A 19,853-nucleotide genomic window follows, 5' to 3' on the forward strand; every position below is an offset into this window, starting at 1 on the left:
AAGCAACACCCAGATCCCGGCAGGAAGTGGCGGAAACCCTTTCCGGTTTATCCTTAAGGAACGGCAACAGTTAAATCTAATCAAAACAACGTCCAGAGAAATAAACATGGACAGTATTTTGTTCCTCAAAGTGATCGCAATCCAATATTTTAAATGCCCAGAAGACTGGTCTGTTCCATTACCACACATGCTAAGTGAAACTAGATTTACAAAACTAAAAATGAATTGGCATAAGGCACAGCTAATGCAAACCTGACAGCCTGTACGGGCTTCAGCTGTTCAATGGAAACTGTAAGCAGTAGTTTATTTCAGTTAAAGATGGGTTGTTCCCTAGCAGTGTGGGACATGCAGTGTCAGTTTAAGATTACATGGCTTGAGGAAGGATTGAGAAATCCTTTCATCACAGCTTCTTAAAGATAAAGATCAGCAAAGATAACAGCTGATGTTATGCAAGCAGTAAAAAAAAACACGACAATCATTTTGTCAATGTCACTGTGATCGGTGAAACCATGAAACAGTTATTTGACAATGCAACGTGTATCCTTTGCATTTCTGAAACTAGACTCCACAGGGCCCAAAGAGAGGACTAGTGTTCAAAGGAGCTTACAAGACACACCATTGCAAAAATACAAACAGATTCACCAGTTTCAACAGAAGGCTCATTTATTCACGTGTTGTTTTCTTACTTTGTACTTTGATATGAATCTAGTAATTACTTCTCACTCTAATTCCCTGCGAGACAGAGGGTGCTGGCACACCACTTCATTGTTTAAATGAGCAGGAGCCACAGTGTGGACTCCTTAGATGGTTGAATTGAACTACAAAGTAAGCAATCCCTTGAAAGACCCGTTAAATGAGTGGAGACAATCAATACCAGTCTAAACAGTTTCTGCTGTTGTTTCACACTCGAGCTATGACTCTCACTGCCTCTTTTAAATCTGTTAGTTTAAAAGTAAAATCCCCTCTGCTTCTACTCCACTAAAATGAAGCAAGACAACTGGGATGATGGTCTTAAATTTAGCAAGTCCTGCGTTGGGGGGTCTCTGTATGTCATGGATCTAGAGCAGTGGTTCTAAATCCCAGTCATGGGGGGGCTCCAATGTCTCTCCTCGGTTTTGCTCCAGCTCCCTTCATAATGATTGGAGCATTGATTTCAGTATTCTGGGGGAGAGACATTTTTAAATTTACATTCAGCTCTTTAAAAAGTCTAATGGGATCTGTAATTGGTATCAACTGTGTGCTAATTAGAAAGTGTCAGGTTACTGGTCTCCTCATTCAGGCACGGTGCTTGCAATATTAACATTCTGGTTTTGGATGTCAGTGAAAGCTACAAGAAAACAAGAGATAGTGGGAATATCCGACAACGTCATTCCAACCTGTGATTTTGAATAAACTGGCCACTTATTAAGATCAGTTTAGACAGAAATACGGATAAACAATTAAGCAGAGGCAGCTTAAGATTCTATGTGCTGTAGGTGTTTGAAACAGTGTACTTAAAGTAGAATATTTTTTAAAATAACACTACAGTCTTAAGCATGGAGATTAAATTAAAGGCATCGGCACTGGTGATTTAGAGCTCAGATGGAACAAAAACCAGGATTGGGAGTTTTGTCCCAGGACTGGAGTAGGAATTACTCCTCTAGGGGATACCTACTATATACTGTATGGCCTGAAGAAAAAGAAAGATTTTAACACCTCCTAAGATCAGGCTCCTTCTGTCAAAGGATTCAGACTTTTCTAATCATTGTATGTCATGCATTATCAATTGTTAATGTTAGTGGATTGAGCTAACACTAGTAGTTTCTTCCCAATTACTTCAATTACATTCTAAGGGATGCAGTGATAGTGTCATTCTGGTTTTGAGTTTTATGAAACCCAGATGACTACAGGACTGTTTTAAATTTGAAATTATTGCGTATTTTGCTGAAGAGACAATTAATTTGGCTTGTTGTGGTCTGCAAGGCCCATCTGGACTCCACTCAATAACCCTTCCCTCAATCCTTCCAGTCCCTTTCTGCGTTTCTGCAAGAAGGAAAATAATCAGTACCTGTAGCCGCTAAAGTCAGGACCCCAGAGGGAGGTCAAAGGCCCCATTCATAAGAGCAGATTTAGAGTATGGACACAATCCCAACAAGGATATTTTGTGACTGGAGTTTCTGATCAGTTATGATGAGTTCACATCTTGTCTTTATAGAAAGCCTAACTGATGGCATCTGTGACAGACACTTTATGGCTACACATAAAAAAATAATCTTCATTTACGTCACACTAGTAAAACTAAAATGTAAGGAAGCTGTATTTGTTAAAACATGGAAAGTGGAGAAAGAGGTTATAAAGTTGCTACATGTGTTCCTCATTGTCACTCTACTGGTATAACTTTCAATAAAAAAAACTGTCAAAACCGAAAAGCAGATTAAATGGCAAGAAAAAAATATAAAAAGTACAGCTCACCAGTACTGAAATCTATAGCAATTTCCAAAAAACTGCCCATCGTGAGAAATAATTTTACGTGCTAAAAAAGTAATTCAGATGCTGCCAACTGCCTTTTTAATAGAAAATTAGTTCACAGTAAAGAATAGTGGAATTACAAAATAAAGCTAATGATTTAAGGATAAAAAGAATGTTATTTCCTAAGACATCTGCTCGATATTGCCCTCCAATAGGGTTAACTTGAGCAAATTCTTGAGAATTGAGGCTAAACTGGTTATTGTAGCTTGACAAGAGGTTTATGCTCTCCTGCAGACATTCAGTGGGTTAGACATCTATTTGCAGGGGGGCTACCATGAGGTAAAAAAAATCAAACAAAATCATTGTACTTTCATCACCCAGGCAGGAGGCTAAGACAGGAAAGCTTTAAATCAGGGGATGCAATCTATTACACTAGGAAGTCAGGAGGAAGTTGGAAATTAATACATACATGATACACATAAAAGGTCAGAAACATATGGAAAAGGTTACAAGAAAAGGCAAATAATGTTCTAAAAAGATGAAATTATGGAAAAATGGAGGGATGTGGACATTTATTCCTAATAATATAATTTTGATAATCTTCCTTGCAAACCACATACAGTACTGGCCCTTGACTTACCACTGTATTTCCCTGCCAACCCCCAGCTAATGTTTTCTTAACTGTTCTGGGCTTCTTGAATCTTGGATAGAACAGGCAGTAATGCCGCTGTAAAGGTTTAACATGGGAGTGAGTTATTCTCACATAAGAACATTTTTTGCTAATGAAGACTACTTCCTAGCAGAAATTGTCACCTAACCACTGTTTCACCCAGAGATGATGTACAGTATGCAACAGTGCAGGGGGCTTGTGAATCTGGTGCTGGTAACAACAGGACAGGGCGAAGGAGAAAACAGAAAAATGCTGGATACCATTCTTCCATTCTTCAGTCCATACTATTCAAAAGTGCCATTAATGTTCCTCGGAGTAATCTCTCTGTAGTGAAAACTACAGTGGTGTTAGCACGATAGTGGGAACTAGTCTGCATAGTCTAAAAGACCTATATTATGTGAGATATATAATAGGGCAATGATATTTTCCTTGCTCCAACTCACCCCCCTCTGTAGTCCATGTGCTATTTAACCATCTGGATGCAGGATACGGTCCCTGTCTAGTAAGACAATATGTTGGGTTTTTTTTAGCCTCGTGCCTTCGTCCATTAGACTGCTGAATTCTAAGAGTTTCCCTATGTCCCATTCACTAATAGTTAAAACAGGAGATGTTTAGATTTAGGAACATAACTCCTTCCCCTTTTCACTAGCTTCCTTATAATTAATTTGCCTGTTTTATAATATAAATATTAGTGGGTAACATCAATATACAGTATATATATATAATTCACTGGATTGGTGACCTTTTTCTAAATACTGTGTGATCTGTTCATTCATGTATGAGGGATTTTTTTGTATGTCTGAATGTGTTTTGAATACGCCCAGCAACACCAATGAAGTTCCTTGTGGAAAAAATAAAGTTCTGCTGATCAATATTGAACCTGGAATATTCAGTGGAAGAGTTAACATTTCTACAAGAACAGTAAGATGCACAGTCTCCAGGGGTGAGCAGGTGTTCAGAATCCTTTGCTAAGGAAGAGAGGAAATGCAACAAAAAATGAAGACTCGGATGTTTTCAAGCAGTTACTTGCCAACTGAGACCATTGTTCATAATGTGCATCTATTAGTTACATATAGTAGCTAAAAATTATTAATCTAGAATATAACCACTTAATCCTTTTTTTAATCATTTCAAATACTTTACCAAATTACTCAGCCGGTAGAGAAGTGTTGTACCTCAGTGATGGTATCGATCGCAACTTCATCCTGATGCTTCTCGCTTTATGCAAAAGCCTGATCAGCTACAAACGAGGTTAACCTAACACGGAAGATCATTTAATTAAAAACAGAGTTCCACCTGGACAATTCAATAACCAACAGCAAGCCTGTCCACAGATCATTTTTAATTAATGACAAGCTCGGGGGCAGTTTGAAGACCAGATAAGATTCCTAACACCAGACTGTGCTGAAGTTGATGGGGTTCATTAAAAAGAGGTTTGTGACGGACCGTTGCACTAACACTTTGAAGGCAACTGCTGGGAGAAAATGGGACAGCGTATAAGGACACCTCCCCCTTATGAGTAAAGACACATTTATTAAGTATTCATAGGCAAGGATAGAGTATCTGCTGGAATCGACCCCCTAGTTACTTCAATTAATGTAGAGGTGTCAGTAAAGTCACACAAAGTAATGGTCCCAGGTGGTTATGTAAGGCTACTCTCAGTTCCACTTTTGTTTGAGCGCCAGAGAAGTTTGGGTGAAAGCCTTCACTGGTAGGAGTTCTTTTAGACCTTTGTTTCTGGCAGGTCCAGTGTAAGAAAACATGCAAAGTTTCCACAAGCAGCACTTAATTATTCTGTCAAACAAAAGTGTTAGGAGCGAGGAATCAGCAGCTACTTTCCCTCTTGCAATCTTCATTTCTAGCCAGCGGCTGCCATATTTTTTATTAGACATACAGTGCATAATGACAGAGCCTAGCTAGGCAATAATCAAAATTTCACACGCTGCCAGCAAAATTATGATTCACAAATATTTTCTATAAAGGCAGAAAGGAGAAAGATCCTTTACTCCCCTGAAATTTGAGGATCCTAGCCTGGAGTCTCTGAAATAGTCTGTAGTGGGTCATTGCAGCAGATACAAACATCCTAGGAGTACTTTGATCTGTTTATGGCTTAAATAAAAAAAAAATACTACCCTCAGAGGTAGGAGAACAGGGTAATACAGTTTGACATCAGACAAAATTTCATATCGCTTGATCAAAAAAGACAATTTTTTCCCCAAGAAGCAACCATTAACTCATCAGATTGTTCATGCCATTCAGAACTGTTTTGTCCTTTCAGGTTGGCAAGGAGCTGGAACCCAACCTAGAAGGCACAAGGTGTAGTGTGGACAGAAATGCCAGTCCATTGCAGGGCACTCACATACACATTCGCTCATACAGTACCTGCACACGGCTGGAGAAATTCAGAGGCACTGATTAACCTGGACAGCACAGTGTTTGGACTGTGGAGAGGAAAAACTCAGGGGGGGGTGGGGATGCATGCAAACTCCACACAGATGGATCCTTGGCTCAGAATCATGAGTTATAAGACAGCAATGTGAATCTCAATGTCTGTGTGCCACACGATATTTATAAAGCATAACAACAACAATAAGCATAAACAGAAAATATAAATAGAACAGTGGAAAAAGTTTAATTTTTTATTAAATATAAAACCACCCCTCCCTCCCCCCCCCCCCCCCCAGAAGAACAGGGTTTGAAGAGAACAGAAATAACAAAGCCCCCCAAAACAAAGAAAAGAGTATTGTGGGAGAGCACACCCTTTGACTACCTAGCAGAAGTACTTCACAAAAACTTTAGAGGAGTTTTGGTAAAGGTCCAGAATGATTCTTAATCAGAGGTAGGAGAACATTCTACTACACCTTAACTGGCAAGTTACAATGTTCTCAAAACATGGATTATTAGAAAAACCTACCAGTGAATGTTTCTCCCCAAGGATTGTTACAGTCCTACTGTTCTTCTGATCTCTGTTTACAGTAGGCATCTTCAGCAGAAGAACGACATGTACAAACAATACCGCATAACTGCTGCGAAAACTCTCTTTGGAAATCAATTTACTTTGTAAAAGAAGTAACACTACCCACAACAGTGAAAAGAAGGCTATACAATCCTTCAAATATAACAAAAGTAACAATACATAAACAGATGATCAGATAAAGAGAAAAACTATGAATGAATATTCAATAAATTAGACAGCCTTAACTGAGGAAACAAACCACAGTTTTCATTTTTTGAAGAAATAAAAAGGTGAAACTATAACAAAAAAAAATTCAGTGTTACTGTGCATTGTCAAAAGTGAAAACCAATAAAGAAAAGAATCAATAATAAAACTATGGTCCTTAATAACCATTATTCTTCTTTCCATAATTCCCAATTGAAGTGAAACTTTTAACTTCATGCAACCTCCTGTAAACATTAAAAAAAGAAAAAAACATTTACCCTCACACCACTTCTCAGAATCCAAGACTTGCCACATATATAAACAGCATGTAAATCTCATATTTTTGTAACATTTTTATGGAGATAATCAGAGTTCAGGAGGAGGACAGGCCCCAACTTCTACTGATTACTGGCTCTGGGGTATAAATACAGGTTTCTAGACCACTGTTTCCTGGTGTTCATCACACTAACTTCCCCCATCTGCCCTCCAAACCCCTTGGTTTACTGAGGGAGTGGGGAGGTTCTGACATCTTTGTCCATATGGCCAGGTGGTCATCCCTCAAACTAAGCAGCTTAAAGCCAAAAACAGATTTCTGCAATCACAGCATTGGGGCTTGTCTCTTGTCTTCTGAAATATGATTCAGCATTATTTCAATATAGAACCCAGTCTTAGGTCCTACATTACAAAACCATCAGGGCACATTTGACGTTTATCCAGTCTCTTAATGCAGTGCAAAACTGCAGTACAACTCATCAGTAACACAAAGTTGCCAGGATGCTTTCTTACTTTTTACATCCTTTCAAACACGGAACCGTCAAGATTTCTCAATCTGCTACAAAGCAAATTTCTTAAACAATTCACTATTTGTTGTTCCACTGCTCAACTTTGTTTTAGGCTCATCCGCAAAAAAAAATGCAAAAGGTGTGTTTCATTAATTTTTGTAAAAAACACAAATTTGTCATCCTGGAAGGTTTTATGTATGTATTAGAAAAAATACTTCTAAAATATATCCGCGCACAGCCTTTTATAAAACATTTTTTTTTGGAAAAAATAAATTAGTTAAGAATAACAATAAAAACCTCGACATTAAAAAACCTGGTCGGACTGGTTCATACGGTCCTCATTGATCCATTATTGCTACTGCCAACTCCTCGGAACCCTGGGTTGTTCTTTTCCAGCCACAGTTCAGCCAGCTGCTGTGTAGACCCATGTGATGACGCTTTGGACCCTAAGCACATTTTGTACTGTTTTGCATCAAGATTAGGATCACATATGACAGGGTGGTGAACATGCACAATGCCAGTGTCTGTGCTTCTAAACTGTTTGATCCCAGACTGGACAAATTTGTTAAACAGGTCCACATCTTCCAGACCCCATCCTTGGATTGAGGTGTCAAAACCTCCCGCTTGAACCAGGTCCCCTTTGTACACACAAACAATTCCAAATCCATAGTATCTCCACAGTCCAGTTTTGGAAGTGAACACGTAATGGTTGTCACTTGGAACCTTGCCCGCGTATACGATCTTTGGATCATACTGACTGAAGATGATTGGAAAGTACGTTTGTTTTCCTAATATCGTGTTGGCCCGACACCTCTTCAAGAAGTCAGCTGTAAACAATAAGTCAACGTCACAGTAGAAAAGCAAAGAATCGTTGGAGAAAAGGGACGAGCCTACTTCCAGGGCCAGAGCACGGGAAAAAGTGCCCGACACTGCCTTGATCTCCATTTCGGCCTTTGGGTACTTGATATGATACTCTCTCATCAGTTCAATCTGTTTCACTCTTTCTGTATTGTTGTCCGTGCTGAACAGCAAGATCAGCAGCCTGACGTTCTGATTGGGGATGAGGCAGATTTTTTCAAAGTTTGCCATGAACCTGACAAAGATCTCATAGCGTCCTGAAAGCGGGACCAAAATGTTGATTTTCTTTTCCTTGGGCTCCTTGAGCTCTGGGTTGGACCCGCTGAGTTTGAAAGGAACAAACATCTTGAGGGAGTTAGAGAGGAAGGACAGGGAACCCGAGTCCTGGTTGATCCTGCTGGCCAGGTCCTTGGCGTCTATCTCCTCCTCTTCCAGAAACTGGATCTTGCTGAAGGTCTGCTGCAAGTAGGCGTGTCTCCTGACGGGAACAGTCATGGCCTTCCCCTTGTGCTTCTTGTAGAGCAAAAGCAAATCGAGGACGTACTCCGCGCCGTACATGGGATTCACCCTCCGGTAGCCGTACTGGATCTCCTTGAAGTCAATGACGCGGCCCCTGGTCTTGGCGTTGGCGTTGATCATTTCCATCACCTGCATGACGATGTCGTCCAGGGCCATCTTCTGGGAGGAGTCCATGCCCCTCCTGGGGGGCTGGCCGTCGGCTGCGGAGAAGATGTACTTGCCGGTGAGGAACTCCCACTCCAGCACGTCCTCGTGCTGGCGAGGGTGAAACCTCATGAAGGAGGGGGGGATGCCCAGCTGCGTGTCCTCCTTGCGGACCTCGGTGCTGCTGTAGCGGCTCATCTGGACGATCTCGCGGTGCAGCTGGATAGTGCGGTGGCGCAGCTCCGCGATCTTGCGGCTCAGCATGTAGCTGTGCAGGCGGTACTGGTACGGGGGGTTCTTGTTGGGATGCAGGGTGATGGCCCGGTGGATCTTGCTGTTGTGAAGATCTCGGATGTACCCTTTCTTGTTGGGTTCATAGTTTTCATAGAACAGCTGCTGCATCTGTAGAGGGCGACAAACATTAGATTCGCTTAATCATTATTGCCCCACAGCAATAGTTGGTGGGATTTGCCATCGGTACAGCAAGAACACAGACGAGACATACATTCAACATATACAGTACACTCATTAAAGAACTGCCTCCATTTCTTGACTCCAAGCATGAAACATATCCACAAATCCTAACTATGGGATTGTGTGCGACGCAATTTTGTTGATACAATCCCTTGTTGTCACTGTAACCTGCAAGTAAATGCCAAAAATCTCAGGTCCATGCCTAACACCATCTAAAATTTCTTCCAACATAACACATAGATCTGCTTTTGCAGTCTTGGAACAGAACAGTACTCTGATTATCAAAACTTCGAACAAAGACTGTTTATGACCATGCCATTAGCTCAACACTGCCGATTATAATGAATTCAAGGAACACATTCTTGGGAATCAGAGTTGTAAAAGACCAAATATAGGGGAAGAGCAAGACTTTGGTAGAGAATGTTTACTCAAAACCTGTTGAAGCTTTAAAAACCTAATGTTCCCCAAGTCACAGGAGACCAAATGTTTAAACTGTGGTACAGCTGTTACGGCCTCTATTGGCAGTGGCTCAATACCTTACCAAGAAGGAACTTTTTGTGTTGTTGATTTCTAATGAAGAAATTATTGGAGAGCCAGAAAACTATCTTAAAAAAAGGCCAATCTAACAGCGCAGTTTGGAGCATAGCCACAAGTCTTGTCCCCTGGGGAGAAAGAAAAACACCCGAGACCAGACTGGAGAGGAATTAAAATGGAAGCCTGAGAGCTCTGAAAAATGATTCCTTATTTTTGTACAAGTAAGAAGAATTAAGCGACCCTTTCTCCTTTGCTAGATGCTCGTTAGCGCATTTAAAAATGAGATTCCTTCGTTACAGTTGCAAGGCCATTTTCCATGACCACTGGAAGGCTGGAGACGAAGTTTATTAATATAGCATTAGTGAAGCCTGTTTTTCTCACTTTTAAACACTCTGTAGCTGTTTATTGTACACTGATAGTTTTTTGTGTGTCTTTATACCTTCCCCATAATGATTACTGCAGACTAAACAGTGCCACAGTATCTAATTCATTACGGGCTGTTATCGCTATTTTTTAATCTAAGAACAATCTAAACTGTTTAAGTATATTTCATTCAGAAATCTGTGTCTACTTGTCTAATTTTTAGCCTGGATCACTGCATACAGGGTACAGCATGATAGATAGTTTTATACCAGATACACAATAATCCAATAATCCATACATAAATAATTATTCATTTTAATTGGAAAATTTGCTTTGAACTTTCTTCTTCACACGGTTTAAATTTAACACTCCATCCAACCGAAGACAAATACTTACTGAATTACAAGGAAAACGCAAATCCCTAAAGAATTTCCCTTCACATCTGTTTAAACGGATACATCAGCACCAGAGATCAGATTACCTTGCAAGCATCAATAGGCTCTAATAGGATCTAATAATGTTTCACTCATCAAAAGCATAATTAAACATTGGACTCATAAAAGTTTTCCAAGCCACCAGAAACAAAAAGATTAAATTAACATTAGTCAAAGTAAAAGAAAAATGAAACAAAATATCAGATTTAAGAGGGTGACATTTAAAAACAAGAGAGTACCACCACAGAAGAAAGTTCATTTGCATATGACAAACAATAAGTATATTTTTAAACCATGTCTGTTATTATATTGATACATTGTAAGATGTAAAATAGGCCATGCACTAAAAACTGAAGAATTTCATAACTAAAAAAAGTCACTCTATTGATTGTCAATGAAAACGAGGGGTGAATAACTAACATTTAATATTATTTTAAACACCACAATTTAATCAGGTATCACAGACAAATGAATTATACCCCTTAAACTATTGGAAGCTTCCCCTTGACTTAAACGCAAAATCTGTGGCATCACATGCAATTTAAAACAAAGTACAAAAATGACTACTGTGCTTTTTCTTAGAACGTCAAAGACACGTCTTATCATGAAGCACAAAAAGAGGTCCAAAGGCAGTGATCCTGAAATATCCAACAGTGAAACATTTGTGAAACTTTGCTACAGGGAAGATTAATTACTGTAGATAAAGTTCTCAGTTGTTTCTAGATTAGACTATGCATCCTTTGAGTCTTACAAATAAAAAAAAACGAGGCTGGGTGAAGGACATTTAGAAACATTAGTATAACACTTGTAGCCTGATCCTTTTTTTCATCTCCTGAAGAACATCTTAAGATGCCAGGACTCTGCTGATAACCGGTTTCTCTGTCTGACTGCACCATTGTATTAAAATGGTTTTCAAGCCAAGCACAACACTGCGCATTTAAAGACTAAAGCAGTAGGCAAGGTCAACACTTCTTGTCCAGCTGTGAACTGGCATCAAACAGCACTGTCGGGCACCTTCCTTGTGCTTTCCGATAGCTACACCATCATTAGTCCTGCAATAATTGCCTGCCCTTTGAATCCGTTTTTAATGTACAGTTTTTGTTCATTATAACGATTTCTTTTACAGTCATTAAGCTGATCGCGCTCTTCAAACCCAATTTTACCCGATGACCCTTACAGTATTAAAATCAGCTTGAACGGAGCACCATTCCTCTGGAGCCTCCGGGTTTCTCATCCGCACAAACTGGCTATTCTCCACATCACACCAGTTGGCCGTCCCAAGGGGAGCTTTCTAATCCCACTCTTCTATTTCCAAATCTTGCCATGACAACTTTATAGAGCCTTCTATCCACAACGTGCAAAGAGTTAAACCACAAGCAACAGTGTCTGCTAAGTGACATACCTAATGAAGGAAAAAACTACAAATGGAGGTTTTGTTCGGGCACTTTGGTGAAATACAATGACTTGCAGATGCTCTACCAGAAACCAATTTGAGGGAATTGCTGCATCTATTCTAGATTACCTGGATTTGTTGTTTTTTTTTTCTTTTCTTCCGGAGTGTGGTGTTAACCTTGAGGACTAAACAGATTACACAACAGCTTTTAAAGAGCCATTTCTTTGTCTCCACGTCCCAGAGCAAGACACAAAAAAAAAATCACAAATTGCTTTTTTAGTGAAAAACCAGAAATTACTTGCATGTTGAGAATTTTTTTTAAATGGATGGAGTTTCCAGTAAGAGGCTAGACCCCACGGTGTGATATATCCCAGCTGTAAGCAGTCTGCAGTCAAACTGGAGACTACAGGAAAAGAGCATGCATTTTACAACATTTATCAACATAACTTAATTTGACCTCTTACTTGTATATATATATGAGGAAGTTCACATTTTAACAAGCACTTACCATAGGGCTATTTCTTTAAAATACTATTAAGAAGAAGCACAAAAAAACTGCTAGGGTTTCAATACACAGAGGCCTGCACTTTGAGAAACCAAGCTTGAATTACAGAGTAGTCAGTAAAAGTATAGATGCCAACACATTGAGTTATGCCCTAACATAAACAAGGAGCTGGATTAGGACAGTTTCCATTAGTGCTCTTTCAGATAAGACTAGCAAAAAAACACAGCCTCCTAAACAAACAGAGGCAGGACAGAGATACTTAATGCACAAAGATAACAGGCGAAGAAAAGCTTTCCTAAACCAGAACGTGTCTCTGGTTATTGTCAGTCTTAAGTCTTTGTGGAAGTTCCCCACCAGGGATATTTAAATAAGAAAAACAGTGATAAAACTGCAGTATCTAAGCAAAACTAAAATTGTGTGCATCGAATATACCATTACACACACACACACAACTGTCATGTTTAAGTTGCCCTGAGGTATAAACAAATTAAGAGCTATGAGATGCACTTATCCGTACAAAAGCTTGTAAAATTATGATACATTGCATATGTATTTACATATGAGTGTAAATCATCGGCTTTAATAAGATGGTGCCGACAATGCTGACAGGCTGTAAGTAAATATCGGACACCACAGTAATGCTGACAGAATTAGAGACAGATTAATTGGCGTGACTGTACTTTTCAAGGGACACCCAACAGCTGATCTAATGTTTTTAAAAACCATCTGTGTGTATAATCACTTTTCCAACTGCCAGATGAAGTTTTGAGACGCACTGTGAAGTACAGTCCTGCAGCTGTGGCTGATGTCACTACCTGAGAGGCTGCAGCTGGGTTGCACAGTACTGTCTAATAGTTTGGTGTCCCATTTTCTGTGTCATTATTCTCCACCTCAGAGGAAGAACAATCAGGATCTCACCAAGTTTGTATTAACAGTCTCTTGTAAAGAAACCCATTTGTCTGAAGTGCCTATTAAACGTTTAGCAAATGGTTCAAGGACATTCAACATTATTGAAGAAATGCAGATCCCCTTAAGCATGTGCAATATATAAGGCATGAACGCTTGGTAGGTGTAAATGTGGCGGAGGAATGGGAGAGACTGCTTTTCTGGAACACAGACAGCACAGCTATTGGGTCAGAAAGGGAGTGATCAACACTAATGTAGGATAACGCTAACTTGCCGGAGAGCCCAAGATGTCCTGCACACTTTAACATGCCTATCCCCCAGTGCTATGCTTCGAATCAGTTTCTGGCAAAGCCTGGATTCAGATCTGGGTTCACTAGGTTGCTGGCCACATCCTGTACTCTGGAGTGAATGAGTTTACCAGACAAGCCACTCAAGAGCTCCACGTCACAGGCTTTGCCAACATCTGGTAATTCTGCTTCATCCGTGTAGCTTGTGTACAAATGGATTGCCGGTAGCTACTGTACTAACAAAGAAGAGGTCATGTTTCAGCCTGGATTACCTTTCAAGTTAGCCCTGGGATCCATACTGAACATGGCCACTGCAGTGGAGTGCTACCCTGTGTAAACTCCATCTTAGCTCAAACCAAATCATATCTGTTGACACTGCACAATGAATTAAATCCCTTCGTTAAATCTCCTTTTGTCTCCATTGGAATAGCCCTGCTTTTTAAAATGTAAAATTCAGCCTCATTTCTTATTGATTTTATGGATATCCGTGTTGAAATGTGTTGTGCCTGTGATTCAACAATGGGTAACAGGATATCCTATATCTTCTGTGTTTCGTACTGTTCCTAAATACCCGCTTGGAAATCTGTCTGGCCATGCCTCTACCAACTGTTGCTCTCGGGGCCACAGCTGCACAATCTGTCATCATGCCGAAGAGCTATGCCAGCCCTACAGAATGTACCATCCCAGCTGGCTATTCTGTGTCCAGCAATCCTACAATACCTGCTGCTGAAGACATTTGAGAATTTGGAGCCTTGAAATGGAATGTAACTGGACCTGGGGTGATGCAGAAATTTCAGACTGACACAAAATGAAGAGTGTCCAGTAGTGAATTTTAGACACTTAATCACCTATAAAGAAATGCCTGAACTCCTACAGCTGCATTTGTGGGTGTAAAATAACAGCCCACATGTGTCTGATCTCAGCTTTCTCTGTTAGAAGGCAGTGAAGACACTCCATAACCAAAACCTGCTGATACATGGGTCCACAATTAAATTAAAATACTGTGCAAAAAGAGCTTTTTAATGAACTTGGAAATCAAATTCTGATGTTGTACAGTAATTAAAGCACTAGTACATAACTCCAGTTTTGAAAGACCATAGTGTCATCAGGCTTTGACTCCATATCTGCTCTTAATTAGCTGTTCGAACTCATTGCTAGCGTAACTGGATCAATTTAACACTTTTCAACAGTTTTAAGCTGTGAATATTCTAAATAGATCTGGAAAATCTGCTAGATTCAGATCCTTAAGAACTGGAGCTGTGCAGCTATGGCCTAAATGAAGACCACTATATCTAACTGACAGATGGAAGCAGATGGAAAACAAACTTTTGTCAGTCCATTCAGTGTCCGTTCAGTGAGAAATTAGAGATTAATTCGTAATGATCGAATTTGATGCACTTAAGCCCAAATAATATACTTAAGGGTATTTTTAAAACCAAAGACTACCATAAGTGCAGAAATTAATTCTAAACCAGCAAGCACATCAGTTATAGGCACCAATTAGCATGGGTGATTCAGAAGCCATCTGGAAGAAAAACCAACAGACAGACCAGGATAGAGAACCACCAGTTTTAAGCAAGACTAACTCCTGGCGTTTTTCTTTTGTATGCCTTAGAAGTTGTTTTTCCATTGTAGATGTGTGCTTTTGCCCAGTCTTATCCTACAGATGTCCTCATGCTGCTTGAGCATCATACTCTTAAACGCTATGGGACTGAAGACAAGGTCATCCTGTATAGCAATGGCAGCATAAGGTCACAAATTATTAAGCTAACTCTGGAAATAGGTTCAGACTCTTGGTCAAATGCCAATGCATTTCAATCTTTGATTTAGAATTACATGAACTTGTAGTTGCTTTGATTAGTAAACCAGATACTTTACTTTCTTACTTTCTGTTTAAACATGCGTGAAATGTAAAAAAAATACATTCTTAATATCAAATACAACTGATATTCATCTAAGCTGTCCAATCAGCTGCACCAAACAATCGACGAACGAAGAATTCAGTTGCATTTCAAGTTTGATGACTGTTTCTTGCTTTTCCTACATGCTTGAAGAGTGGCCCTCAAACCATCTCTGATTCCAGGCAATTAGAAGTCACCATTTTTAAAAGATCACGGGACACTTTCTAACCCTACAGTACATCATTTTCACATCAATCAACTATGGATTAAAACATGGTGTCAGCTCATTCTAAAATTACACGAAGATGTGTGCTCAATTGAATATAACTTGTTGCGCAATTTTCTGCAAGCTCAAATTTAAAGCATATGATGTGTGTTACAGTACCTTGTGTTAGAAGTTTAATAGCTTTTAATGAACAGTTTCCCACAATATCTATTTTGTTTTGAAAGGAGGATGAGGAGGCGTTTTTTAAGAAAGTTCCTTTTGAAAAGAAATACTGGGAATTTCAGTTATACTTACAAACAATTAAACATGATGGCCACAATTAACCTTCGTATTTTAAACATGAGAAACAATGCCTTTTGCTTCCCTTCATGAGAAAATCAAATATATATGCTTCAGAAAAAAATGAGTCCCACGGGAACTTTGGGAACCCAGCTTTGCGTCTATAAAAATACAAACCTTGTTCCAATCAATCTGTTCGGAATGAACATAGAACCACACACCAGAGGGAAGTACAAACTACGTGGCAGTTCATTTTAAACTGAGAACAATCTGCACTTCTTTACATCAAGTGCTGCGGGAGCATGGAACAAGTTATCTAGCAGTTGCTAAAGCCGATGCCTTGACATCTTTCAAGAAACAAATGGGCGGGATTCCTCAGTCCTCAATGGACTACAAACTACCAAATGGGTCAGATGGGCCAAATGAGCAGAAACAAGATGTGCTTAAACACAATATTCATTCATGAAAGGATTAAAGCAACAATAAAAATTCAAACAATTTAAGTGTGTATAAACATTTAACACTTTAGGTATAGCATTAGTTGCAGAAGGGAAAGAAAAACTAATTCTGGATTAAATGTTATTGTTTCCATACTGTCGTCTGACAAGCATTCAAATTCTGTTTGGACGCTCAAAAAGACCAAATGCTTCTTAGGCAGAGTCAACGACACTGAATGCTCATCTGAATAAAATACACAAGCAAACAGGTGGCTTAGAGTTGAAGTTCAAATTCAGGATATTAAAAAGAGAGCGGGCAGGATATTAAGAACGCAACAAAAAATCACAGCAAAGCACTCCAAGCCCCGCAAAGACCAGTAAACAAGCACTTCTGCTCACTCCATGTGTCCTTACAATGTTTACTTTTAATTTCAGAGGCTCATAAAACAGGCAAAATGTTTTATAGGTAGCTCTCGGGATGCAGCAGGAAAATCAAAAGGGAAAACATTTTTACAAGGCTCAGAAAGTACTTTATGGAAACAGCTTAGGTATCGATTTCTCTGGCTTTATTATCTCATGTCAAGTGAAGGGCCTTTCCCAGATGCAGCTTTGCATTAGACAGTAATATCGGTGGATCCTTAATTAAAACTTCTACAATGTAATATATACTGCTGGCCTTCTGCTGAGTAGAGCACAGTCACTGCGGTTCACTCACATGACAGGCCTGCACTGCAAGTAAATTAGCCTGACACTTAAAACTGCTTTGGTAAAGTCCCTGGTTTTTAATAGGACTAACTGGGGTCTGTTCTAATCTTGCAAAGGTGCCCCTTTGTCCCTCAACAGCGCTGCCGCAGCACATAGGTGAATTAAATTACCTTTTAATCAAGTTAAGAAAGGAAGCCCTGCAAAGAAGATTAACTTTAAATGGAAAACCAATATCAGACTAAATGCCTGTTTGAGGTGGTGGCCAATACTCGCAGTAATCCTGCTATACAATCTCAGAACTCAGTAAAAAGTTTAAATTTAACAAGTGTCAGGTCTTGTTTAAAGACGGTATCCTTTGAAAATGTGGACTTGCCAAATAACTTTATAGAAGTCAGTAGAAAAATGGACCATTTAACACTAATGATTGTTACAGTTTTCTAAAAGGATTGAGGAAATGGAAAATGAATGTGTATTTCTCTATGATTACATTTATTCTTAAATGCACCATTAGAGAAAAGTATGGTGTGTATTACTGAATAGTGTGCATAGCATAGTGCACAGAAAAATGCAAGGCCTCAGCAGGTGTTTCTCATTTAATTAGCTATATAGTGCTATGTGTATTAAAGACAGGAAGTAGCCATTACAATACATTTCTTGTGCAGTATTGGCTGTGAATAGCATTGAATGAGTGTGGTCACATGCCCTCCATTAGTCTTGACAAAAGATGAAGCTTCCGAAGCTCCTCAACAGTCTCAGAGCTGTAGAAGAGGCCAGGAATGGAGAATATTGAATAAAACACTGAAATCTGCTCTGGATAAAATAAAACAAAACATTGTCCTGAAAAGCTGGGATGATTCGGAGAACAACAGCCCTAACAGCAGGGAGTCCAGGGAACAATAGGGTTTATGGTGATGATAAAACCTTACATCGTCCAGAAGAGACAGAAAAATACATTTTTGTAGATCGGCAAGAGACTCCCAACATCCATCATGATAACAGATTCAATCACTTCTGGCACACAAAATGAGCACAATCGGCAGCACATGACGGACGCGGTGATGGAGCGCAAAATTAATTTAGCGCTAAAAAGATTTCTTCCCCCCAATATTATAATTCACAAGGTCCTCCCCGACTTTGAAAACCCTTTTGCCTCTCAGGGGCTGATAGCTTCAGAATGCTGTGCAGTTCCCTGTGTGGGCAAGAGGAGTGAATACTGATTGACTTTAAAAATGAGCATAAACTGAAAACTATATATCTGGCCTTGACCCCTTAAAGAAAAAAAAAATGAAGGCAATAAAATATCTTCTTACTTAAGAAAGGTTAAAAACCAGGGGACGACATCTAAAGAGAGACTCAGTTAAAACAATATTAAGACAACTGTCCTTTTTCCAATGACCCTCTACCATATGAAGGTATGAATCAATTCAGAAGTGCCAACGTGTTCCCAACCCCAATCGTCTACTGCCATGTGCCCCAGTGCCAGCTTCTCCCATGAGCATGGCCATCCAGAAAGGAATCATGGGAGCTCCAGTACCAAGAACAGTCACCACAAGACCTGCTGCTGTGCAGCAGGCAGAGGAAACCGCAACTGGCCCCGCCCCTCCCAGCCCTGGGCACTCCTGGCCGCAACTGGCAAAGACCCACAAACTGGATCAGTCCAACACTGAAAGAAAAAAACCAAAACCTCCTAGTCACCATTCCTGACTCATACATCCCAAAGGGTTTTTTTCTGGGACTGTGCTTGGAAGTACATGGTAAACTAATTTTGTTAAGAGCCAAAGCAGGGAAATTTTCATGCATCGGATTATCTAAAGAGGAACAACATGCAAGATTTGAATCGGGGTACTTATGTTAATAGTGGCATTCTTGGAAAGTTACGTGAATCCTGACTAACAGCTCTCCGTAAGCCATGCTGAGAGATCTGCAACAGAAAGTCCTATATAGAAAGGTACAAAGGGTAACTATTTACCAATACAAAAGTATAAAGGTAAATAGTTACCCAGTTCCTAATGCAATATTGTGCAGACAAGAGTGCATAATGTCTCACTGTAAACTGCTTCAAATAAGGAAAAAGGGCGTTTTTCTATAATAATTGCCCAGAAATGACCATTTACTCTTTTAATAAACTCTAAGCTAGCCACAGCATGACAGTGCTGAAAGGTTGATGTCTAAAAAAAACCTGGTGCTGAATTTTTACCCTTGGCACAGGACCAAGAAGATGAGGAAGCAGCTGCCAAGAGATGGGCAGTAAATTTAAGAGACTGAAAAACCGCAGTTTCGGAAAATCTGACAATCCAATAGAAATTCCCTTTGTTTCAACTTGAGGAACGGAGCACAGTCTGCTTGTGCAGCAGAAGTGCTCACTGAATTCACAGCAGCAGTGTGTGAAACCAACAGGAAGAATGGCACTGTACTTTAAACATGGACAGTAGATTAACGACCTGCCCACAGCTGAAATTTTCTGTCCTCAGAAGAAAGGAGTATGTGTGGCTCTGCTCCCATCTCAAAAAATAGCAACAAATTACCGACTGGGCCAGTGAAACGCAAACCAAAAATAACCACCAAATATGTATTTATATATACACACACTCACATTATTGAACGAATACGAACAGTTAGACTTTATACATTAGAAATAGACATGCCGTCTAGCACGTCGTAATAGAATTTTCACTGCTCCAATCTCGTTTGCACCCAAGAGTTACTGTTCAAAGTTCTAAAATGTGAATCATTGATTTTTTGTAATCATATGCCACGGCTTATTCCTCTCTATAATACATTATATAATGTACAATACCAAAGCAAAACACCAAAGAAGCACAGCTGCT

The 19,853-nt window shown here is 39.6% G+C and overlaps 1 protein-coding gene across 1 annotated transcript in view; it reads right to left on the reverse strand.

Annotated features, from left to right (window-relative positions):
- Positions 1-5,803: 5,803 nt before the first annotated feature.
- chsy1 (chondroitin sulfate synthase 1) overlaps positions 5,804-19,853 on the reverse strand; it is a 55,887-nt gene continuing 41,837 nt past the window's right edge. The window contains exon 3 of the mRNA XM_006628826.3: positions 5,804-8,983. Coding sequence (XP_006628889.1) covers positions 7,388-8,983 — 1,596 coding nt within the window. The 3' untranslated portion in view covers positions 5,804-7,387. The remainder of the gene's footprint in view (positions 8,984-19,853) is intronic.

The sequence above is a fragment of the Lepisosteus oculatus genome, chromosome 5, assembly GCF_040954835.1.
Source record: "Lepisosteus oculatus isolate fLepOcu1 chromosome 5, fLepOcu1.hap2, whole genome shotgun sequence".
Classification (NCBI taxonomy): Eukaryota; Metazoa; Chordata; class Actinopteri; order Semionotiformes; family Lepisosteidae; genus Lepisosteus; species Lepisosteus oculatus.